Source organism: Fusarium phalaenopsidis (genome assembly GCF_050370095.1).
Source record: "Fusarium phalaenopsidis strain FUZ10S chromosome Unknown contig_32302, whole genome shotgun sequence".
Taxonomy (NCBI): domain Eukaryota; kingdom Fungi; phylum Ascomycota; class Sordariomycetes; order Hypocreales; family Nectriaceae; genus Fusarium; species Fusarium phalaenopsidis.
The window spans coordinates 3,432,788-3,457,221 of NW_028145405.1; the positions used below are offsets into that span (position 1 = coordinate 3,432,788).

Here is a 24,434-nt window from a genome sequence, read left to right on the forward strand (position 1 = left end):
GCTCGGGGCCGTCCGTCTCTCACCGTCTCATCAAGGTGCGGAAAAAAACACAGCCCATCCCTCAGCTGAGATGCAAAATAAGCCAAGTAAGAAGGCTTGGGGGCGTTGCGCGGACCCTGGAGGGAGAGGACCAGAACCCTTGGATTCTTGAACCACAAGTACCGGAGTGTATCGGTAAGCACTAGGCGCTGAATGAGCCTGTTCTCGGATGATTGACGAGGAATGGGAATGAAAAGGATCCATGGATTTTTGTTGGATCTGACATGGAAGTGGAGAAAAACCTGTGAGAATGAGCGGGAATTATCAAATGTGCAAACATGTAACACCTGCAGCCATGCGCATCTTTTTTCTGACGAGCGTTTTATCTAGACAGTGTGTGCAGATGAACGTTTTGAAAGAAGCCATCCATTGGATATGTCAATAAAAACAACCATCAAACTGATCAGCCAACTGAACCTTTTAATACGCCCAAGTTACTTAAAGGTACCTCCCCCAATATTACGGCAAGACAACCCTTAGCTGGAGAGGGAAAGAGTGGGGAGGGGCGGTGCAAGCCCCGGTCAGCGACTGCCTTCCACAAAAAGGGATTCTGCCCTATGAAACGCCCGCGCTGGAGCACCCCACCCGTACCCCAGCCCAATTGGATCCCCGGTGCGGCTGACAGGAAAGGCTTGAAAGTAATCCCAAAGGGGGGTTCCACCTCGAGTACAGTACGGGCGTCCGCTAGATTGCTCAATGGTCGGCGCGTCGTCTTACACTTATTGGCGCTAAGCCCCGTCAGCTCTTCTCCTGCTGATGAGAGAACGAGACCTGGTTTGGTTCGGTTCTGTCGGTCGGGGTATTTAATGAATTGATTCCAATACGGCATCAAGTATCGACGACTGATCCAATCTCGTGGCCTTTCGATCTCCTCTTTGTCTGTTGTTGTCATGGTGGTGCGGTAAATGAACATCCATGCCTAGAATATCCCATCTCCGCTGATCAGGCTTGACGCCTCAGACATGATGGTCGCAGGATCAGAGAGGGATGGGATGGATCCAACAGCATGCGTCTGCGGTTTTTGTTTTTCGCCGCCCCCGAGTTGTCCGTGTGTACTGTAGGTCCATCATCCGTCGTCTAACCCGTCGTCCAACTACGATGGACGGAGGGAGGCTAGGAGGACAGTGCCAGTCCTCGTCTCCCGCTGTCAGCATCGTCTTCGAGAAGAAAATGGAGCCACCATCAGAGAGGCCAACCCATTCAAGTGTGAAGCTGCTGAGAATATCCCATCCATATCGTCTTGGCTGGCGAATCGCCTGCCATCCTTGCTTCCATCCCTCCCCCTCGACCAATCCAACAAGCCATGGCATGTGCAAAGCCTCACTCGGGCAACAGAGTTTTCCTCCTCTTACCTCTCGGCTATGCTGTTGCACTTTTGTACACTCAGCCGCTCTCTTGGAACACCTCTTTTTCTTGCGTTACCTTGCACTGTCGGCTCTCGCTTCAACGCCCTCTTTCGCCACCGACCGTTGTCGTACGGCCCCTCCCCAGTGTAGATCTAGCCCCTCCCCTCGAGCCTCGTTGTTCCCTTGCCAATGCCATGGATCAAGGCCCGTGGGACACGTGTATTGTGCTACTTGTCGTGTAACGAACTGGTGAATAAAGGAGGATCAAACGTGCCCAGTGACATCCATGCCTACCTATGCTTAATATAGATCCGCCAGACTCGACCGCAAAACAAAGGCTACCATCCACATCACACAATCTTCCCCATGATTGGTCAATGTCTTCCCCGTCGAACCTTTTATATGTGATGGTGGGTATGATATATCTTCTCTGTCTTGTACTGCTTGCTGCTTTGTTCATCTGCTCGTTGCTCATACCACATAGATATGAAACTAATGCCAGGCCTGTTTTGCTCCAAGGATCGCGACAACATCCAAAAATAAGCTACGCCTCCGAACAAACTTGAAAAGGCTGGCCGGGAATCTAACATCCATCCCCTTCCTCACCCATCATCAACCAAGAAACGCCTTCGGATAGGTGCAGATTGCCCCATCCCGTCATCCTGATTGTCTCCCGCTCATGTCGCCCATAAAAGAACTCCAGTCTGGCAGGTTTACGCAAATGTCATCGAAATCTCCTTCTCCTTGCCAAAGTCGTCATCATCCGGGTCATTCCAGGGGTCTCGTATGGTCATGGTTGGCAGCGTATGAGATGACTTGATCTCTGGCCGGTTCGGTGTCTCCTCCTTTGGTGGCACTGTTGTCGATCGTGGAGGATCGTCAAACGACGTATCAAACGTCATCTGGATCTCGTCCTCATCCCGGGCCGAGCCGTATGCATTGCCATGTCCCGAGCCAAATCCTCCACCATACGCTGCGCCATAGTCTGGCGGCGATGCTTGTCTGGTGTAACTTGGCGTGTAACTTCGCGAGCGCTCCTGTGATACCCCAGCTTCGCGAGAGTCCCGAGTTGCAGTTAGGTCGTCTCGAGAACTGTTGGCAGCCGCCGGAGACGATGGAATCGACGCCATATCCAACTTCATAGGAGGCAGCGTTGACTTGATCTCCCTCACTTGGATCTCCTCTGAGTTGTCCCCGCGTGCGTCTTTGGCAATCTCTGCCCTGATCGCATCAATATCAAACAGCACGCCCTGGTTGGCGTCCACATCCTTGGTGCTGGCCTCGCCCTTAGCCTCGCCCTTGCCTTTCGTGTCGTCGTAAATCTCCCAGTCTTGCTTGTCTGCGTTCTTTCGTCGCCCAAAGAAGCTGAACCGCCCGCTCTTCTTCGACTTTCCCTCCTTCTCTAGCTCTCTTCGTGCCTCTTCGATCTCGTTGATAAGCTCCCTCTGTCGCTCGGCGTGATTGTCCGGATCCGGGTCCTCAATTTCGACAAACTCCTCGCTCTCGACAGACCATCCGCACCTCATAAGCAGGGTTGGCATCTGTTGCCGATAGTCCATATGGCCCACCACGAGATCCGTTACATCCATGTTCTCAATCCAAGGCATGTCCTCGATCGGAGCCAGACCTGCAACTCGACGGATGCCTCCGCTCGTCAGTCGGAACAAGTATCCCAGGATCCAGTCGTTGCGGTTGAAGGCGTTGACAAACCGACCAGAAACCACCGTCTTGGCTCGGATATACTCGTCCTTATTCACAACGATAGGCGAGCCAAACATGTAGACGTTTTGAACTATACCAACCGCGCCCTTCTTAGATAGCTCCTGTAGGCAAGAAAAGACGACTCGGGCTCCGATGGAGAATCCGACGAGCGTGATTGGGCGAGTTCCCAGGTTACGCTCGAGCAAGGAATCTGCCAGAATCTTACCAGCAGATGTGGCTCGATCTAGAGAAACTGCCCATGGATTATCGATGAGATATGAAAGTTTGGTAAGGATTATCGGGAGCTGGAGCGCCGACATGAGAGCGGCCAGAATGGTGGCACCCAGAATTTGTTGGATACTCTGAGTGAGGGCCTATTGCGCGTTAGACAAGCTTGTTCATTTACAAGAGATTATAGAACTTACCTCGGTAGCCAGGATATTAATGGTGTCTCCCATACTTCGAAGCATCTCAGGTTCGAATAGGACTGAATAAAGGTCTCCCATAACAGGGTCCACTGTACTGAAAGGCAACCGGACATCATCGACCTTGCCCGTCAGCCACCCCGAAACGGTCACGATAAGATTGACACGTTTGTTGTTGTGCAGTGGCCGGTACTCAAACGTCTTAACTGCACCGGTTCTTCGGCCGGCCGCCCTGCCACCGATGATACTTCCTGTCGTCGCTGCACCCGATGTGATGATGGCTGCACCACCAACACCCCCCAGGAAACCACTCGTACCCGTCACTCCGATGGCCGTCAGGCCAGTAGCTAAACCAGCACCGATGACGGGTGCCAGCAGCCCAGCCGAGAGGCCAATTACCAATCCACCACCCACGGTAGCCAGGCCCATCATAACGTAACGTCGAGTCAATGCCCTCTTTCTGCGGGCCTCTGTATGCTCATCCTCGTTCCAATTCTCCTTTTCGGCGGCTTGCTGCATTTCCAATGCTTCCGTGACCTTCTTCTCGAACCGACAGATGTCAAGCCACGAGATATCAAGGCTCTGGCCGACCCGCTCCAGCAGAACCCTTGAGCGTGCGTCGTAGACCGAATCCGCGATTAGAATCAAAAACAGATCGCAGAGGACGGTCCAACGGAGGTCAATATCGATCTTGGCAGTTGTTGGAAGCTGCGAGGGAGTCTTGACGTCGGGAAGTTCCTCGACGTCAGGGGCCTCATAAGGTGGAGGGGCTTCTGTCGGCGTCTCGTCTCCCGAGAACAGCGACGGCGTGCCAGGCGTCGAGGTGCCTCCTGAGGCGCTGTCGGCCATGGGGTTCGCCACTCTCGCGTTGGTGTTGAGTGCCGGCGACAGGTCCTGGGGCATGACTCCATGATCAGCGAGCTGCTCGATCATGACCTGCTCGGCCTCGTTGATTTCCATATGAGCGTAAAGTCGGAGCATCATCTTTTGTCCCCACATCATCATGGCTTCAGATGCGAGGCTCACTTCTTTTTTCGTCTTCCTGGTTGTCTCTAGGGTTTCTGCCTCCTTCACCATCTTGACAATCTCCAGACGTACCAAGCCGACGTATGCGACTCTCTGTCCCTCCGTGAGAAGATCCTTGGTTGCTTGCATCTGGGAGATGGCATCACGCCCCTCATCGTCGTCAACCATACTCGTTCCGTTGGTCGGTCTAAAAAGGTACTGTGTATTGTCGTCCATGCTCGTTGCCGACTCGGCGTCGTCGTCTACGAGGACACGGGTATAGCCCTTGCCGGCACCTCCAAGTCCTGCGTAGCCATATTTCTCATCCTCCTCGGGGTCGTATTCCTTGGCAATCAACTTGTTATCGTCATTATACATATCATATCTGGCATATGACGGCATTTCCTGCCACCCATCGTCTTCGTTCTCCTTTTCCTCGACCTTTGTAGAAATGTGCTGGTGGGAAAACTCGGACACGCCTTCTCGGTGGCTAGCATTGCTGGTCCCGCGGCCTCGAGCGGCTGTGGGAGATGGAGGATTCGATTTCGACTCGGTGGCATGGGATGGTTGATCTTTGTCGACCGGTACTTCAACATTCGCAGGCTTTTTCGAGGGTTCGGTCGCCTCAGTCTGTGGTTCTGCGGGCTCCTTCAATTTGGAGTCGCTGGTGGATGCCGTGTTTGGCTCAGGGGATTTTGTTTGTACCACAGGCTTGGACTCGACCGGCGCAGGCGGTTCCTGTGGAGCAGACGGTTTCGATGCTGGTTCTTCGACAGGTGTATGCTGTTGAGAGCGGGCATCCTTGAAGTCGTCATCGTCATTATCGACTGGCTTCGTGGCCGCGGGAACGGCGGTGGTCGGAGTCTTGTCTGCTTTCTCCTCAGGAGCCTTCGGTTGTTCACCGCCTACAGCATTTGTAGCCGGGCTGCCCTTCTCTTCTGTGATCGGCTCGACAGGTGCATCGTTCTTGGGAGTGGGATAACGCCTAATGGGGAGGCCAAAGTCATCCACTTCGACGGCCGGTGTAGTCATGATGTCTCGACGGTCGGCGGGTCCTAGCACTATTCGGGGTGACGTGTGGCGTCTGTGGTTCGAATGGGACTCTCTTTGGGACAGAGACAGATCGTTGAGAAGCCGACACAGGATCTGAGAAGGATCGGATATCGAGAGAATCGAAAGGGCCGCGGTCTGTCACCATTCGACCCAGAGGACTTGCTGTAGTCTGAAGACGGACCCTGGCCCTCGCGGTAGCTGCGAGACAAGAGACTCTCGTCAGGGTTGGGGGCCGATTGGCGAGTAAAGTAGGATGATGTAGGTGGTGAATCGACCAGATAGACCACCCCCCGATGTCAGGGATTGAGCAGGCTTGCTGTAAGAAAGAAGGGCGGAATTATGAACCCTCGTCCCTCTCTCAGAAACCTCCTATATTAACGGGACTCCAAGAAGGATGGATGACTTGACATTAGGTGGGGTGGGCCCATCGGATGGCTGAGTCGGCGGCGGGTGGTCCTGGCGGATGGTAGCGGCTGGCGGGACTTCCAGTGGCTGCTTAGTGGACGTTTCGTGAGTTTTGCAGTGGGGGCGGGCATGCATCTAGGATGGATCCATGGATGGCATGATGGGTCTCCCATCACTTCAGTTCACGACTCCATGCCATTACTTGCAAGCCCCGGCCAATTTCGCACTCACATGCCTCACGCGACCCTTGATGTCTTTTTCATTAAATGCCCGAGGTAATGAGTCCTTGCCGAGAGCCGTCTTAGTATCTTGGTCCTTTAGTGTGGGCAATAAGCTCTAGCTGTTGGTTGGCGTATGAGATAATCTTGACTTCCATTTTAGGATTACACGCTCGTGACAAAATCTAGATCCTTTTGATTACGCCCCTTGGCCTTTTCTTCGCCTGTGCTATATTCCTCGGGTATCTGTACCGGCGAATACTCCTCCTAGTAGGCCAATATGAACACGTTCTTCGCTTGTGATGCGCCCCTCCATCAACATTCCTGTCCTGGAATCCTGCCGCAACCGATCTTTCACTTCATGCCTCAACTCTCCGCTTCCCCTGTGGCCTCGACAGGCTCAGCCTTGGCCTCTCCTTGCTCGGCCGTTGAAGTGGCAGCCTTGTTCTTCCGCCGTCTCTTTCTCTTGGCAGGGGCTTCTTGTGTGTCCTCCTTCTTCTCGGATCCTGCTGGTTTTCGTGACTGTCCCTCCTGCTTCTTCTTGGACTTCTGGACTGACAATGGGTTCGGTCCCTTGGTGCCGTAACTCTTCTTCTTTTTCTTCTTTTGCTCTTCTGTTGAAAGAGCCTCTCCATCGCCAGCCTGAACCTTGTCCTTTTCATCGTCTGAGTCCCCGTCTTCTCGCTTTCGCTTGCCCAGAGCATTCTTGAGCTCGGCGCGGAACTTGCTCCTCTCTTCACGGGCTCGGACCTGTACACTCTCGTCGGCCATTGGCTCCAGAATCATGACGCTTCGCTTGATATAGATCAGAGGGACGCCTCTGATACCCCGTAGCATTCTTCGCACATCCTGATCCTGACTGGCAACCACATAGCGATGTTTGTTCTGGTTCGTGTTCTTGGGGTCGACAACGGATCGAAGGCATTCCTGCGTGCTCAACGGTTCGGGGTACTCGTCGGGATGGTGACCACATCGTCTTCGCTCCAGAGTTTTTGCTAGATCAATGGCTGCGCTCACACCGGGTTCGTTCTTCTTGGCATAGAGTTTTCGAATCTCGCACTGCGTAATCACTGGGTTTGTTAGTACTCGTTCGGGACTCGCTTTGCTGGCAGACGTACTGGGCTTAACCTTTCCGTGGACCGTTCTCGACAATGCTGGTTCAAGGTCCATCTTGAAGCGAGAAGAGTCTTGCACCATCTCGGCATCGACTGAATTTGGTAAGCTTCATCTTCTTAGGCGCAAGTCGCGACAACTCACCGAGGACCTGGTACGGCTCGCGGAAACCAAAAGTCATGGAGAATTGCTCCATGAGCTTCCGGTACTGCTTCGACCTTTTGCCTCTCATTTTGGATACGTGATTGGCGGAATAGGGCACAAGGTAGGTGACTGAGGTTCAACAAGCTGGATGCGACGGCGTTGAAGACGAGCAACAGAAAATAAATTTCTTATCAGTTCGACCGGCCAATCTGCGGCACGTGCGATAAGAGGCGGGCCCATCCATGGTTGCTCCTCTCCTGCATGCCCCACTATCCCACTAACACCGACGGTTCGCCATGATCATGTCAAGCTGCAGCTCTCTTCTGGTTTGTATACCTCTGCTATATCTTGATCTTAGTATACTTCTTTCTATGTAATTTAAATCCGACTGAAGCATCATTCATTATAAGTACTATCCGATCCCGTATTGCGCCCGTTCAATTATCTGTATACCCTGTAGTCGGAGCATCATTCCACATGACATGACACTCTCTCAAGTCTACTGCAAGTCCCTGTAGAGCGTCTCAGTTGTCCAGCAAAGAGACTATTGGCGTCAAATCTCGTTTTTTACGCAGAGGGCTGCGACAACGCTGATATCGTCAAGTTTTCCTACTCATGTTAGTCGGGCTGTCTTCGACAAAGCAAACTGCGCCAGTACTCACCACCCTCACTCGCCAAGCCTTCTTCGATCGCATGCTCCATGAATGGACTTTCGGCGAAAGGATCCACGGCAATCTCCTTTGCAGCAGCCATAAGATCTTGCGCCGCTATCCTCATCCCTCCATTGCGACCACCAGTGCGATCACCCTGGTGGGCCTCTGCGTGCTCTCCAGACTCCCATTCCCTCACGCTCTTGAGTATCCTTGTTACAATCTCATGCTCCCAAAGATTGTCGATTACCCCGTCGCTCATCGCAAGCACAATGTCGCCAACTTCTAGGTCGACCTTGTCCATAACCGCATTGCCGGTGGGCGTGTCGGGGCTGTTGGTCCCCAGCTGCCGCGGGCAGTCGAACCAGTGCCACTGTTCCACCGTCTTGTAAATCACCCTCTCGGCACTTGGCCGGAGGACCATGACTTTGCAGTCGCCGACATTAGTTACGTAGAGAACAGGCGATGTTTGCGCCTCGTCGTCTGGGCAGGTTTTGAAGTGCAACTGCGCGCCACAGGCCGTTGTTGTACCTAAGCAGTCGTGCGACGTTGTCGCCTCGAGGGTCTGTTCGTACGCTATCTGTAGACTGGCAATGGGGTCAGGTTCTTGGGGAGGCTCCGATGAGAGACAGCGGATGCGCTGCTCCTCGATAGCGGCCGACCAGAAATGAAGAATCAGTCTTGACCAGAGTCTGCACCGAGGTCAGTAAAAGTTATGATAACCTCGGAAGTTGTCCGGCAATGTACCCAGCATGCCCCCTCGGACGGGTCGCCCAGGCTCCCACACCGTCGTTGGCACAGATGAAATAATCGTCGGCGTAGACAGCATCGTCGCCGTTTGTCTTGCCTCTGATGAGCTCTCCGTTGACGAAGGCGCGACGGTCGCGGCTCTGGTGATGCGTACTCAAAGGATCTGTGAAGGACGTAGACGGAGGGGAGAGAAATGGCGGGGGGAACGGGCGGGGCGTTCGTTTGGCGAACAGGCCGATGCCAGTTTCGAATCGAAAGGGCAAGACGGGAGGGTTATGTGAAAGTGGTGTCGCTGCGGAAGCGAACCACCTCTCGCGACATGGTCGCCATGTCGTCGTGTGTGCCAGGCGTCGCACCGTGAGCGATGGTAGGAAGGTTGTCGGGAGGGCCGCCAGAGTTGAAGATGGTGGACTGGGCATTCCAGCTGTGAAAGCCAGGCGCAGCCCCGTGGAGTTGCTGGCCGCAACCTGTGATGGGATTGCTGCTTTGCTCTCTGCAAGAGAGATGACCACAGATAGGTAGCGATCCGAGGAGTGGTCTGGGCGACCGACTCGCGAGATACCAGGCAAGGTAGCTGAGATCACAGACAAGGACACGTGATAAGCCCGATACCGCACCGCACCAGAAAAAGGGCGTCATCCAGAAGAGAGACAACTTTTGAGTCAGGGCGACCAATGGCTCAGAAACACTAGCAACATGCTGCCCTCTCCCGCTAGAAACCGAGCCCCTTGTTGACCCCAACCGAGAAAGGGACGGCTAAGCCGAGGGGCTCATGGTAAAAATTGCCCCTATAACGCTCTCTGAGGGGGGACGGGCTCCTCTGTGGCCTGCGGTCGACCTGCTGCTTTTGTAAGAAGCTGTCCTCGAAAAGTTGAGCTTCGGGGATCGTCCGTGAGGGTGCAGCGTCCAATCAGAGCGGCACATGGCGTCGCCTCTCGCCCAACCTAGAGCTACCCCATATTCTCAACAGCTGAGAAACAGTTGAGGGAGATGATTATCTGGGGAAGCTGGACAGCCGGTAGAGCCAAGAAGCCTCTATGATGTCAATGATGGATGTATTTTGCAGCCATGGTGGAGAGGGTCTCATGTAGCAATGTGCCACTGTTCTGATCTTGCGTGACCCAAAGTGGCAGTCCTGTTGCGGTCAAAGACAAAAACCACAACGAACAACAAGCCGTATCAAATGGAAGTACCCTGGAGTCTGGATTTGGAGGCACCACGTGTTGTCGCCAGCCGCAAAAGGTGAGTTTCTACACGTCATGAAACGCCAACTTGAAGATCACAAATAAGGTGTGTCTGTGTGGAAGAGTGCCGCACCTTGTTTGAACCAGATCCGGAGGATCGAGCATTGGATCCAATGCCAAGAATGGAGGATGCTCGACCACAAGGCGCCCTAATGATATTGGCGTCCCCCACTCCCTTGAGCAAGCCATCAACATCGACGATGAAATGAAGACTGCCAGATGACGCATTTTATTGGGACTCCTATCATCACGTCTTATCCTAGTCCTTGATAGTTCCTATGGGAGGGTCCCATAACTGCACACTACAGCCCATAGTTCCATGCGCTTCAACGGTAGGCAGGAAAATATTGGGGGCACATGCAGACGGATAAATTCTTCTACCACAAATTAACAATGCTACTGAGAGAGTTTTCGTACTGAGCATGATGAAGCGAAAACTTTAAGAATTGGGGGGTTAGTTTTGTTGCATCGTATTATTGACGAATATTCGTATAAGTCCAGGCGAGCACACATATTTTTCTGCCATACTACATCGTAATGCCCTGGTTCAAATGAACGAGAACTATCGCTGAACTTGGCCCCTGGGAGCAACTACAAGACATGACGTAAGGGGTTGGGATAAATGGTGATATTCAACTGGAGCCAGGAGGCCCATTTCCCAATTTGGTGCCATCTTGAAATTCTCTCTACCTTGCACCAGTAGCGCCGGGTGACCCGATCATGCCGACCTCCGTGCAGACGTGATCCCAGCAAGCATGAGCGCCTGTCTGTATCATATACGTAGCACGTACAGTATGGTTGAACCAGAGGGTGAGTGAGTTGTCGGCTCTCAAATGCCTGACGATCAAACAAGGTGGAACCTGGCTGATGGCACGGGGGGGTTGCCGGCTTGTACCGTAGCACGTACAGACTTTGAAGGTATTGCCGATTACAATCAAGACTGACGAGTTCCCCATTGTTTGACGCGCAAGCACTTGGCCTTTGATGTTAACCGCCCGGTGAGCGTATACGCCAGGGCTGTCGTGATTGGAACTCTGGGCGGATCGTTGGCGGCTGAGTGAGCATGCATGGTTAAGGGGAAGCCGATGTTGCCGGGTGGGTTGGCGATTAATCTTGCCCTGACATGTTTGTGTGGGAATTAGAGCACCAAGATGCGGTGATCTTGGATGCATTTCTACGCCGCATGATGCATGACACGCCCGTCAGACTCAGGGTGAACAACAACGCGGAGGACACCAAGGGTTCCCTCCGGCCATGCCGCATGTACTGACTCGACTGCGTATCCTGCCGTTGCCAAGTGGTGAGAGTACGCACAGCCTCCACAATTTGGAATCCGGGACAGAGGTACTTTCCTCTGACTTTTGAATCGTTGTCTTGACCTTCTCCAGGTTTGTTTCTGTGTGAGAGGACCCCTGGTTTGTTTCCATGGAAGCCCTTGCGCAGGCTAGGATGTGGGATTGGCGGCCGCTCGTGGTCCAGACCACCCCAGTAGGAGTGACGACGTGGAACATGAAAATCTATCTGTTGAAGAGCTTGGAGATAGTACCTATGCTCACATAGCTGGGTAATCAGTCAATAGGTGAGGGAAAAGCCGCCAAGCACACCTCATTTCAAAGTCTAGTATTCGTGGAATTGCCAAGGTAGATCCAATATCCTGACGCAAGACGAGAAACGCATTCTGACAAAAAGGCTGCTCGACGGTGTGCCAAGCTTTACATGACCCGAAGCTAGAGCAGATATAGAAGCACTATCAGAGCCCGCTTTTTCGCCTTGCAGGACCCCTTGTCGCGCTGAGTGGACGTTCTAGCGGCATTCAGGCGCCTCGAGACGCACTTACAGACAGCGGGATGGTGGAGCAGCGTCACCGAGAGACATGATGTTGAGGCTTGGCAGAGGACACCACTGAGCAATACGAGAGCCGGCTTCCACCCCGGCTCGGCGCGGTTTCGACCAGCGCGGCAGTGAGCCAGCGAGCCCAGTGAAGCGGACTCGACGGTAGCAGCGCGAAACATGCGACACAACTGATGACGAACCGGAGTGGCTGGCTCTAGATCGCTGAAGCTCGAGCGTGGGGACGGCGGTAGTAGCATTGAACGACCGACAGCCCCGACGATTGGGAACTGGCGTCAGTGACAGCGATCCATGCCATCCATCGTGGGAGGGACTCCACCTCATGACTGGGGGGGCCTCTTGGGACCCCAGCCACTGCTGGCAAGCCTTCTCGTTTTCTCGTTCTGGGCGATGATGAAGACGACGGCCTCAGTGGAGCGGCGGCAACGACTGCAGCGGCAGGGTAACCAACCTACAGCCGGCAACTCTGTGAGACAGACAAGAGCGAGAGCGAAAGGCTTTTGCCATTAACCATCTTCTGCTGTGCCGTGCCATGGCTTGGCTTCTGGTGTATCGCGTGCTTGGCCAGGGAAAAGCCGTCTCGAAAAGCGTCATGAAACTTGGAATAGCTGGCGCCAAGATGCGCAGACGCGCCGTCTTCTCATGTTGCACCACGCACGTCTGGATCTTGTTTGGATCATGAATAACTGGGGCCAGTGCTGGGATGGTTGGGTGGCATCTCTCTAACAATCGAATCGCATACAGGAAAACAGCCCGCTTATACATGAGATTTCTCTGTTGTCCACTCAGTCGCCTCTATCGTTCGGAGAGGGAAGGCACACACCCGATCTCGTACCTGCTCTGCGTTTCTGTGACTATTTTCGTTTCATGAGAGGCGTATTTGACACGACGACCAAAAAAAGTATTTAGAGAAACAATGATCCTCCCTGGTGATTCTCCCACACATGTAACATCTCCCTCTTCCGGCCTCGTTCTGTCGTTTCCTTTGTGAACCTCTTAGTTGTTGTCTGTTTCTGGCCCGGCCCCTGCTTTCACCATCCTTTGTCGCATCCAGCCAGTCTGTCACTCGACTCACCGACATTGCTATTGCCCACTCGGTGAAAAGAGGGTCATTTTTAGTGAGGGCGTTCGGTTCTGGACGTGCACTTAGACTTCTCGCCCAGCCCGCGGCCGCTCGTCGGTGACGTATGCCATATTAGTCGACCAACATTTTGGCCCGTCACTCAAAGGCAGACCATCCCATCAACGGACGGAGCAAGCAAGCAAGAAAGACGCACGCAGCTGGACTGGACCCTCCTCCCGCTCGCTCCGCGCGTCTCGTGCTCCAGCTCGCAAGATTTAAAAGAGGGACCCCCGCGCCGGCCGAGCATCGCGACATAGAAAACCTTGGTTTGGGACAACCCTCCTTCTTTCACCTTCCAAGAAAAACCTCTGGCTCTGGGTCTTGCCAGCCTCCTCCAACAGATTTAAGCTACGGGAGCCCGCAGCTCCGGAGGACGCACGCACGCACGCACCGACGCACCGCGACGACGCATTCCCACCCCCACCACCACCGACCCGACGACGATCCTCCAAGCCCGACGCCGGCCACCTCGTCCCGCGTATTCAGTGATTATATTAACCGGCTACAGCAGAGCCAAGCCCTGTGTCGCCTGTCTTACCGTGTATCGCAGTCGCTCTCGCCTGTCCATTGCGTCCCGACTGCCAGATTGCGACCTGGATGTCCTGTTACCCTTGGCACGGCTAAGAACTGACATGCCAGTCGTCCGACGCATCCGCCAGAGCACCACCTTTTGATGGATACAGACCGGCGCCGAGCCCCAAAGGGAGTCTAGAGTCTCAACGTACAATAACGTTAACCGTCCACCCACGTCCCAAGAACGCAAGGGCTGCTTGGCCTCTCTTTACTTTTTTTTGTCTGTCGGTTTCGGTTTCGCCCTGACTTGGCCGATCTTCGAGGACAAGCAATAATTAACTATCAAAGACACTTGTCCATCCGTGTACGACAACACACATCGTCATCGTCGTGGCTGGCGCAACCCCTTCATCTCTCGGCGTTCCCCTTGCTCTGGGCATCCCTTGCGCGCAGCCGGGTCAATTGGCTGTCTCTCCCTTCCCGCCGAGCGAGCGAGGATTAACTGCCTCGATTTTCATTTCCTGTCTCACAGATCTGCCCCGGTTGAACCGGCCGCTTCGTCAACATGGGTCGAAATCGAGGTGCGTATTCGTGCATTCGTAAAAGAATCCCATTCCAGCTCAGGCCCTGTCCGCCCGCCAGGGCTGCCTCTTCGCATGCGCCATCAGCAGATGGTGGACGTGCGCGCCGAGACCAGAGAGCGTCCACCCGGTGGCACTAGCGGTCCCTGCCCGGCGCCCACTGGACGGGCAGTTGACGCTCCCCGCCGCCGCCTGCGACACCCGCCGCAGGGGGGGAAGTCGGGTCTTCTGGGCGTGCGTCGTTCTCGCTACGGCGGGGGAACACACAAGTCCCACGGGCTGGGCCAAGTTCCACTGGCGCCGGCCCAAAATTCCCTGGGCTAGCACATTCAGGGGACTACTGGCAGCTCGTTCAGCAGGGTCCCTGAGCCCAAGGGACACCCGACCCGGCCGGACTCCATTCTCCCTCCCTCTGGTCTCGGCCCCCCGGGAAGCCATATTATCTCACCTCATCCCGTCCTGGTGCTAACCTGTTGGTTGAATATCTAGTCCTTTCTTTTATGTCCCAGTTCTCTGCGGGCACAAAGACACCACCTCCTTCGTCCTCCCCCCCTTCCGGCTCGCCGTACGGACACCGTAAGACCACATCTGTCAACGAGCCCTTCCCCGATCACAGAGTCAGCAACGACATCTCTCGACCAACTACACCGCCGTCACGACCAGATTATGGCACGCCTGTGAGCGGTTCACCCATTGATACGCCCCCTCGTCGACGCAGTTCATCACGACCCCCGTCTATGGTCCTGGCACACCAACCGCCCATCATGGATATCACAGAGGACACGATTCCGGAGCTCCAGCCCATCTTTTCTTTCCTCAACAGCCACTCCAACAAGCTGTACCAGGAAGGATATTTCCTCAAGCTCGACGACCAGAATACACGTATGCTTGATCTCGCACACCCTCTTGTCCCCTCCCCCCGCAGAGGCCCTACCGCCAAGCCCCCTCCACTTGAGGCGGCCCATTCACACGTGCATTTCAGGCTAACTAGTTGACAGAGGGCCGCCCGAACCCTGATAGAACCTGGACCGAATGCTTTGCCCAGCTCGTGGGAACCGTCCTGTCACTATGGGACGCCGCTGAGCTCGATGCCGCCGGGGAGGATGGCGAGGTCCTGCCCAAGTTTATCAACTTGACAGATGCGTCTATTAAGATGGTAATTGGCCTCATCCCTTGACGCATGTGAATTATCACTTGCGGAAGACTAACACGACTGCAATAGATCGAATCTTTGCCCACGAGATCTAGCGATGAACAGCCCCTACAGAACATTCTGAGCATCTCAACAGCCGGAAGGAACCGCTATCTTCTTCACTTCAACTCGCGCCATTCACTGCTACAATGGACTGCTGGAATCCGGCTCGCCATGTTTGAGCATTCCACAATGCAAGAGGCCTATACTGGTGCTCTCATTGCTGGCAAGGGCAAAACACTTAACAATATTGGTGTCATCATGGAGAGGTCGCGGTTCAAGACCGAAGAATGGGTTAGGGTCCGTTTCGGTGCCGGCGTTCCTTGGAGAAGATGCTGGTGTGTCATCACACCGCCCGACGAGAAGGAGTACGCAAAGCTCCAGAAGGAGATGAAGAAGAGGTCGCCATATGACCGTTCTCCAGTCCCAACTCTGAAGGGAGATATCAAGTTTTACGACCAGCGCAAGGACGGCAAGAAGCAAAAGAAGGCTCAGCCGATTGCGACAATCACGGACGCTTACTCGGCATATGCCATCTATCCTCAAGCCAAGTCACTGATCGAGGCTTCGACGCTGCTTAAGATTGAGGGCAACATCGCTATCCACACCGACCCACCTTCGTCTACCGAGGGCTTCGTCTTCATCATGCCCGAGACTCACCCAGCCGTCACTGGCTTCGAGATGTTGCTGCGGTTCCTCTTCCCCACCTGGGATACCTTTGGCCTGTACGGTCGTCCGGGGAAGCTCGTTGCCAGCGTCCTCGACTCCCGATCTCTGATGTTTGCTATGCCCAAGAGCTCACGTTACGGTTATCTCGAAAACCTCGACGTCTCCAACCTGATTCTCGAAGATGGTAGCTCTAACTGGGGCGAGAGAGAGTGGAGAAAGAAGCTGAAGGAAGCGACGGGGACAAGGATGAATGCCATGGACGATGCCCCGACTACTCGATCCCGAAGTAACAGTCGGAAGAGCGTCAGGCTGAGCTTTGGAGACGGTGCGAAACAGAGAATCGGGTTCCAAGACCAGCAAGGTCCTACCAGGTCCTCGCGCTCATTCTCACTGACTGAGCGCACGCGAACGGACTCTGCACCTGCCGACCCATCACGGGTGGCCTTTGGCCAAGGTGGTCATGGCCGCAACTCCTCTGACCCCAACCATCTGGCCGGTCCTCCTCCTCCTCGTCATGATTTCAATGGCAACAGCCCATATTCTGGTTCGCCCCAGCGTGGTCCAACCCCTGTGGGCGGCCAGTATCAAAACCAGGCGCCTGCTGAGCTCGGCAATGGTTATGAAAACAACCGGGGTGCTTCAGGCTCTCCACCTTTGAGAGATTTGGATGGCATGCGAAAGATGCATACTCCGGAGCCCGTTTCGCGACCCCCGGCTTTCAACCATGGGCCCCAGGCCCGGCCCGTTAGCAAAGCATACCACTCTCCTGAGCTCCGGCGGGCTAATAGCAGGCTTTCTAGCTCCACGCTTGCCCAGCTTGCTACAGCTGGAGGCCTGGGCGGACCAAATGATTCGAATCCTTCTCCACGAGAAGGCGAGGTGGACGCTGCGAGATCTGGACCATCGGTACCTCAATCACACGCCAACTCCGTAGGGATATCTGCTAACGACAACCGCTCGCGTGAAGCTTTAAGTCCGCCAAACCAGGATCCCTCCTCCAACAACCTCCCACCACCGCTCAATCTCCAAAATCAGCGATCTCGATCCCCGCTAGCCCAGTCCCCCTACGGACCTCCAAGCCCTTATGCGCGTGGGCCGAACTCCCGACCTGGAACCTCGGACGGTAAGCGGTCTCCCATGCCCCCAGGTATGGGCCCTCCACGCTCCCCTCATCCGCAAAACCCCAACCGTCGACCTGACATGGGACCCGATGGACGGCGACCTTCAGACCCTCGCCGCCCTGGACCTGGACCTGATGGACGACGACCCTCCGACCCTCGTCATCCCGGACCTGACGGACGGAGGCCTTCTGACCCCCGAGGTCCCGGACCCGACGGCCGGAGACCCTCAGATCCCCGGGCCCGTGGTAACGGACCCCCACCGCCAGGCCATGGCCCACCACCTCTTGGTCCTTACGGCAATTTTCGGCCAGGCCCCGGCCGATCTCCTGGGCCCCCTGGACCCCCGGGACCCCCCGGGCCACATGGACCTCCCATGCAGATGGCCCATCGAAAGCCTGTGCCCGAGAGAGCGCCGACTTTTGAAGCGCCAACCTTTGAAGAACCCAAGGCGTCAACCATGTCGACCAGCAGCGTCGTGACAGCCAACGAAATTATCGACCACTATGTATCTGACCAAGGCCGCCGACCTGTGGGTACCCCAACCTCTGACAGAAGGCCGCCCCCACCTCAACGACAGGGCAGCAACAGGAGCGGCCAGAGCAGCCATTACGACGACAGCTCTTCTGTGAACAGCATCGACTACGCCAGCACCCACAAGTCTACTGAAACCAAGAAGTCTGTGGAGCGACCTCGCGCTGGAGTTCTCAAGACAGTCGGTGGCAGTGATGAGCCTGAAATGCCACGAGATGCCGGCTACGATATCCCAGAGATCAACTTTGGGCCGACCATTAACTACGGCGCCACGCAACAGCACAACAGAACACCAGGTGTTCTGACTCCTGGATCAGACCCGGCTCAAAGACCTTATTCCCCTGCGGACCAACGGCCAACACCGCCAGCGCACAAGTCAGCTGGATCCTATGGATCCCAGGGATCTCATGGGCGCAAGGATTCCGAAGACATGAAGCGAACGATGGCATGGCAGCCAGGCGCATCGGCCGCACCGTCCACCTCCCAAGGCCTCAGTGCTGAGCAGTTTGTACAGCAGAGAGCGGCCCATGCTCGCAGCGCCTCTAGCAACACGCTGAGTGGAGGTCGACCTACTACGCCCGGCGGATCAATGAAGCGCACCAGTTCTTACGACATGCTTCAGGGCCTCCAAGGTGGCCCAGGTCGGCATTCACGAAGTAGTTCAGCTGAATTGCTCTCCCGTCCCGGGTCACGCGGTGCGAACTCGGCTCTTAATTTTGCCAGCTCGGGAGATGCACCCAGTCATCTCAGCGCTCGCGAACAGGAGCAGGTTGCTCGTCTGACGGGGGCACCATTGATCAGTGTGCCTGGGCATCAACGGCAGGGATCCCAAGGTTCCGCCATGCTTGGACACCAGCGACAAGCCTCCTCTGGCTCAGGCTTGGTCGCTGCCATCGAAGCCCGAGAACGGGAGAAGCAGCAGATGAAGCAGGGGATGAGCAGCCAGGCGGTACAGCATGCGATCAACCAGCGACAGCAACAACAGGCTGCCATGGCATACCAACAACAGGTAACTCAGCAGCACCAGCAACAGCTGGCTCAGCAACAGATGGCGCAACAGCAGATGGCCCAGCAGCAGATGGCTCAGCAGCAAATGATGCAGCAGCAACTGGCACAGCAGCAGCAAATGGCTCAACAGCAAGCAGCATACCAGCAACAAGCCTATCAGCAGCAGCAGCAGCAGATGGGCGGTGCATACAGCACCATGGGTCGAGGAGGCGGAGGCGGTCAGTATGGCGCTGGGGGAATGCCGTATGGCGGACCCCAGCAGGCGGGAGGTTACGGACAACCAGCCAGTTTTTCACGGCCGCTCCGGACGCCGCAGCAGGTTGACCCCCGGTTCGCGCCGCCACAGGGTCAGTACGGCCCGGCGCCCGGATCTCAACAGGCGCCGCGAAATGTCCACCCACAGTACCAGGGGCAGGCATTTTAAGTTATGAATGATGGAGTGAAATTGACAAGATGGGGTCTTTAAATGTTGATGGAGAATAACATGAGCATGGGAAGACTATATGGAGCAGGCACTGATGCATGCATACACGGGCGTTTGGAGGATGTAAGAGTAGAGCGAATGATTTGACGACAACGGTCGAGAAGCAGCCTTGCATATCATGGTGGGCATAGGAAGCATCTGCATTTATTTAGGAAAAGCAATAAACAAGATAGATGCATGTTGAATCTGGCATATCTTATTTCGAATACTGGCGTTGTCTGTCTGTGTTGGTAAAGACCAGCGAAAGCATCAAGATGGATTGGCTGAGTTCAAGTAAGATGTGTTTCCCAGGCCGGGCAATTGAGTTCTCAATGTTAGTTACGGCGTTGAGCGAGTGGTTGTTAGAGGCTGGCTTGTCACGGATGAAGCCATCGACCAAAGTCCCTGGTGGCCTCTCGATCGGTGGAGATTGTGGGGCCTGGGCGAACCTGAGACTCCCTGGCAGGCGTCGATGTCCAGTGACTTTTTCTATCAGGCCGACTCTGAAGGCGAGTCTCGAGGCTAGGCATTGTCGATGGCGGCTGACCGTCGACGTAGGCTGGGGCTTCTCCCGTAGGCTGTGGCGATGCGCGTGACTTGAACGCGCCCCAGGTTTCTTTTCGCGGATTCGCGTGAATTCGGGAGAAGCAAAGAGAAGAGAACGTGACGTGACCCTGTTGACAAAGGCTGGTTTCTGTGTAATCAGATGAGCTTGGTTGCTGAGGCATCCATCAAGCAGGGGTCTTTCGTTGGTGATCACGGCACTTCGATTCACTTCCCCGCCGCTGAGGAATTGCTTTGTAGGCGGTTCACGGCGCCAAAAGTCGCTAAAGAGGCGGCCCCCAGGAGACATCAGAGGGTGCCTAATTGACCTGTGAAGGGCCTGAAGCGCTGACCAGGTGAAATGGGATCCATGGATTGATAGGTTCCATCCATGCCTGGGGCTGTTAGTTCTCTCACTCCCTTTCACTGAGAGATCGGCCCTAGCCAACCAGGACCAGCAAAGGAAGTCGTTAGACTGTCGTGACGTCCCTCGTCCCTTCCTTCGGTGCTTGTGGTTTCTTTTTCCATCCCGCTCCCCTCTCTTGGCTCTCGATTCCTCCAGACATCTCTGCCTCTTTTTTGTTTTCTTTCTTACTTACCCTTCTTCCTCGCACCAGACAACTCCGACGCGACCGAGCAGGGATAAACCACAGCTTCCCCCAACTTGTCCCACGTACAGAAAGCGATCGATCCTGCCTGCGCCCAAAACCTCCCGCCTTGAACGTTTGCGCCTGCGGCCGCCGCGCAACTCTCTTCCACGATCTCACCCGTTGCACCGTCGCAGCCTTCGATAACCTCCAAAACGGCAATCTGGCATTGCTTCGCGGCGTAGGCTGCTCGGGTCGCTCCCAATGGACGGCGACGAGCCCACGCAAGGTATGTTTCCCCTCCGACTCGATCCAACTCTTGTCCAGGCTGACCTAGGCCCCCAACAGCAACCCAGAATGTCCTCGACCCGCGCCGAGTCGGGAAGCAGAATTCGGGCTTCTCAGACGAAGACATCTCCGATATAATATGCGTTCTCTACCCCCATTCCGACTCGGCCCGCCTCGAGCTGCAGCGTCTGGTCCAGGAGGACTCTCCTCACATCATCGGTAAGGACGAGGCGGACGGTGTCGAACCGGACTACGACTTTGAGGACCAGGCCGGTCGCTTTCTCGCCAACCCGACGAATACCGGCAGCCATGCCATCATCCTGCGTCTCTCAGCCAGGCTCAACAACCCTGCGGCCGGCTTCGTCTTTGGTCGCAACCCAGGGCGTTGCGATATTGTCTTCAAGCACGACCCGCTCAAGAGAGTCAGCAACATTCATTTTCGCATCTATGTGAACGAGTATGGCTCGGTCATGATCGAGGATCAATCTACCAACGGTACTTGGGCCGACGGCAACCTGCTGACCGCCCATGCCAATCCGAACGCCAGAGGAAACACTAATCCTCCCCTGACAAAATGGGTCTTGACCTCTGGCTCCATCATCAAAGTCTACCTTCACCAAGAGGCTAGGGACCTTACCTTCCGTGTCCGCATTCCGCGTCGTGATAATGAGTACGACCAGGCTTATACCGACAAAGTTGAAGCTTTCTTCGTGCGCCATCAGCTGAAGCATCAGACCGAAACCATCACTCCCGGGCCCGGCGGTCACGTCGACCTCTTCAAGGATCCCGTCCAGGCTCGATTTAAGAGAGAAGGGACTGGCGAGATCACGCAAGCCAACTCGCGATCACCACGCAACAGGAGAGAGACTCAACGGGAGTGGACGGGCTCTGGAAAGTACAACCGAACCGGATCAATCGGAAAGGGAGCGTTTGCTGTGGTTCACAAGGTAACTTCCAAATACGACGGTCTGCCCTATGCGGCCAAGGAGCTTGAGAAGCGCCGCTTCATCAAGAACGGCGTGTTGGACCAAAAGGTTGAGAATGAGATGAAGATTATGCAGCGGGTACAACATGTGAGTTCTCAAGGCTGCTCTCACACCCTTACTGAAACTGACCGCGAGTTTGTAGCCCAATATTGTTCGCTATATAGAGCACTTTGAGTGGGATGACCGGTTGCTCATTATCATCATGGAATACGTTCCAGGGGGCGATCTGGGCAAACTCATCTTGGACCAGGGAGCTTTGACCGAAGGCGTTGTTCGGATCATGTCAGCACAACTACTGAGCGCTTTGGGATACTTGCATGCCAACAACATCACTCATCGAGATGTCAAGCCCGACAACATTCTCATCAACTCGCTGAACCCTATCGATCTCAAACTTACCGACTTTGGTCTGTCAAAAATGGTAGACAGCGAGCAGACCTTCTTACGAACGTTTTGCGGAACGCTGCTTTACTGTGCCCCGGAGGTGTACACCGAGTACGAGGAGTATGACGACGACGGAGTGCGTAGTCGAGGTAAGAGGATGCGGCGTGCACCCCGCCAGAGATACAGCCACGCGGTTGACATTTGGTCGCTGGGCGGCGTGCTATTCTATACTTTGACAGGCTCACCTCCTTATCCCGTCAAGAGCGGGATCAGCTATTCCGAGCTGTTACACAAGATTATGACGACCCGACTGAACATTACGCCTCTGCAGCGAAACGACGTTTCAGAAAACGCCATCGAGTTTCTTTGCAGAATGCTTCAGAGACGGCCCGAGCACCGTGCAACGGTCAAGGAGCTGGAGAACCATCCGTGGTCCACTGGCATGGAGTCGGTAATAAGCGCGTCACAATCGTTTGATGAGATCTCAGAGGATGAGGATATGCTTGGCAACTTTTCTCAGCTTCAGCAGCGCCACTTCGAGGAAGACAGAATCAGCGACTCCATGGGCGAGGAATCAGAAAAGGAGAACTTCAGCGGGCGACCAGAGACACAGCAACCGAGACTATTTGGTGAAGTGGGCATCTCTGCGATTGGTAGCTCAGGAGTTATCCCGGAAGACCTGCTCAACCTGCAAGCGAGCAACCTCAGCGGAGGGCAAACCGAAATCCTAGGCAAGGATGTGGACGAAGCCTATCAGTCAGACGATTCTGCCACGCCAAGGAGTAGGAACCGCCGGACTCATCGTCAGACCAACATTTTTATCGCCCAGAACCAGTCGGATGATCAGCTGCAGAGTCTGGTGGAAGACGTGGCTTCTCAGAGCTTGGGAGGCAATGACTCCATCGTGCAGCACCTTGCACCCTCGAACTACTCTCTGCAGTCGGCAGAATTTAACACCAGCAAACGCAAGCCCCCTTCACAGGACACAAGCGATGAGTTCGACAGCACACCCGTGGGAAAGCCTACTATGAAGAGACTCAAGTCAGAGAACAATATCGAGAACCTGGCAAATGAGAATTTGGAGGAGTACAAACTGCTGGCTCAGGTGCCGCAGATCGAAAGACTGGGCTCAGGACGACAACTTGACGGCCCCTACAACAAGCAGGGCTTCTGGGAGCAAGACAAGGCGACTTGGCATTTCAACTACCCAGAAATGACTCACCTTCAATACAACGCCTTTCAAAAGGCTGCTGTCGAGAGGAGCGAGGAGTTTGCGCCAGGCAAGACTCCTCTCTGGGGCCTGGCTATGAAATACTTTCCCCCTGTTCCACGGACAGGAGGACGAGCTACATTAGGCCGGTCAAACTCGCGGATGCCTCTGACTTTTGAGAATCAGGGCACGACCGATGACCCGATGGAGTTTCCACCGACTGCGGCTCCCGTTGACAACTCTCAGATCCCCGACACCCTTCCTGTGCACAACCCAATCATTGTGCCAGTTCCGGAAGAGGAGCCCAACAGACAAGCCGTCGGGATGTTCGAGTCCCACCCTCAGTCATGTCTCCCCATCTCCTTTCCTGTCACTGACACGTTGGTGTCATTCGGGCGTGGACCGGCGAATACTGAGGTGTTTGAGGACAAGTTGGACGCACGAGTACCCAAGTACGCACTGAAACTACTACTTTGGAGAGACGGAGATGGCTTTGACCCTGCAAAGGACCCTGCCAAGGTACCCCCTCCGTGGCTTCGAAATGGAGGAGACCCGAACTCGTACTGCTTCTACATCTCGACAAAGGCCTCGGTTGGAATTCACATCAATGGCTACTTGCTTGCTTCGTCTGATGCTAAGAACCACAGCGGACCAGCACACCACTGGGCTCGAGTCTACAACGGGGACTCTATAGCAATTTGGGGCTCAGACGGCAACGGCAAGCAAACCACGCTCGTCTTTCGGTGCTTCTGGGGTGCTTCTGCCCAAGAACGTGGAGAGGATAAGTCGCCCAGGCTGGCCTCCGCAGCCCTTGCCCAGAAGCTGGACGCTGCTTGCCAGAAGGCAGAGAAGCGCATCAAGGACGTGGCCGAGAGAAAGAAGAGAGGCGAGCAGATTAAGGCGGATTGGGAGGAACGTCTAATTCACGTGGAACGGGAGCGTGAACGCAGTCGAGCATTCCAGGCGAAGCGACTGGAGGCGATTGAATATCTTACCACGGTCTCAAGACAGACGCCGCTTTCGCGAATGGCTTCACCAGCAAGCGCGCCCCCGACGAGCTATGTATTCGGGGCGCCAATGTCTCGCCTATCTCCAGACAAGGAGAACACCATGCCCGTGCCATGAAGAATGGCGTAACTACGAAATTGACACCAGGAGCTACTTCATCGTTGGGCTCTTGGCACATTAAAAAAAAGCAAGCGCGTCATTCGGGAACATAGGAGGAGCAACGGGCTGTGTTTGTGGGATTAGCATTATGGAAGGGTAATCGGGCACGGCCTCGGCAGGCGAA

General features: G+C 55.0%; 5 protein-coding genes across 5 annotated transcripts; 2 read left to right on the forward strand and 3 right to left on the reverse strand.

The window, feature by feature from the left end:
- Positions 1–2,098: 2,098 nt before the first annotated feature.
- Positions 2,099–5,548, reverse strand: LRP88_08433 (TMCO4 family protein; the record flags this gene model as incomplete). Its single annotated transcript, XM_083244939.1, has 3 exons — positions 2,099–3,460; positions 3,512–4,984; positions 5,141–5,548. 3 exons carry the CDS (start codon positions 5,546–5,548, stop codon positions 2,099–2,101), a joined length of 3,243 nt encoding a protein of 1,080 aa, XP_083099433.1.
- A 1,010-nt stretch (positions 5,549–6,558) lies between these two features.
- LRP88_08434 (rRNA-binding ribosome biosynthesis protein UTP23) lies at positions 6,559–7,537 on the reverse strand (the record flags this gene model as incomplete). Its single annotated transcript, XM_083244940.1, has 3 exons — positions 6,559–7,262; positions 7,311–7,400; positions 7,450–7,537. 3 exons carry the CDS (start codon positions 7,535–7,537, stop codon positions 6,559–6,561), a joined length of 882 nt encoding a protein of 293 aa, XP_083099434.1.
- Positions 7,538–7,886: 349 nt separating this feature from the next.
- LRP88_08435 (uncharacterized protein) lies at positions 7,887–9,268 on the reverse strand (the record flags this gene model as incomplete). The annotated part of the gene is made up of 3 exons (XM_083244941.1): positions 7,887–7,894; positions 8,112–8,791; positions 8,847–9,268. 3 exons carry the CDS (start codon positions 9,266–9,268, stop codon positions 7,887–7,889), a joined length of 1,110 nt encoding a protein of 369 aa, XP_083099435.1.
- Positions 9,269–14,925: 5,657 nt separating this feature from the next.
- LRP88_08436 (PH domain-containing protein) lies at positions 14,926–19,106 on the forward strand (the record flags this gene model as incomplete). Its single annotated transcript, XM_083244942.1, has 4 exons — positions 14,926–15,043; positions 15,160–15,317; positions 15,384–18,683; positions 18,738–19,106. 4 exons carry the CDS (start codon positions 14,926–14,928, stop codon positions 19,104–19,106), a joined length of 3,945 nt encoding a protein of 1,314 aa, XP_083099436.1.
- Positions 19,107–20,539: 1,433 nt separating this feature from the next.
- Positions 20,540–24,268, forward strand: LRP88_08437 (serine/threonine-protein kinase; the record flags this gene model as incomplete). Its single annotated transcript, XM_083244943.1, has 4 exons — positions 20,540–20,564; positions 20,624–21,636; positions 21,692–22,082; positions 22,173–24,268. The coding sequence occupies 4 exons, from the start codon at positions 20,540–20,542 to the stop codon at positions 24,266–24,268; spliced, it is 3,525 nt and encodes a 1,174-aa protein (XP_083099437.1).
- Between the last annotated feature and the right edge of the window lie 166 nt (positions 24,269–24,434).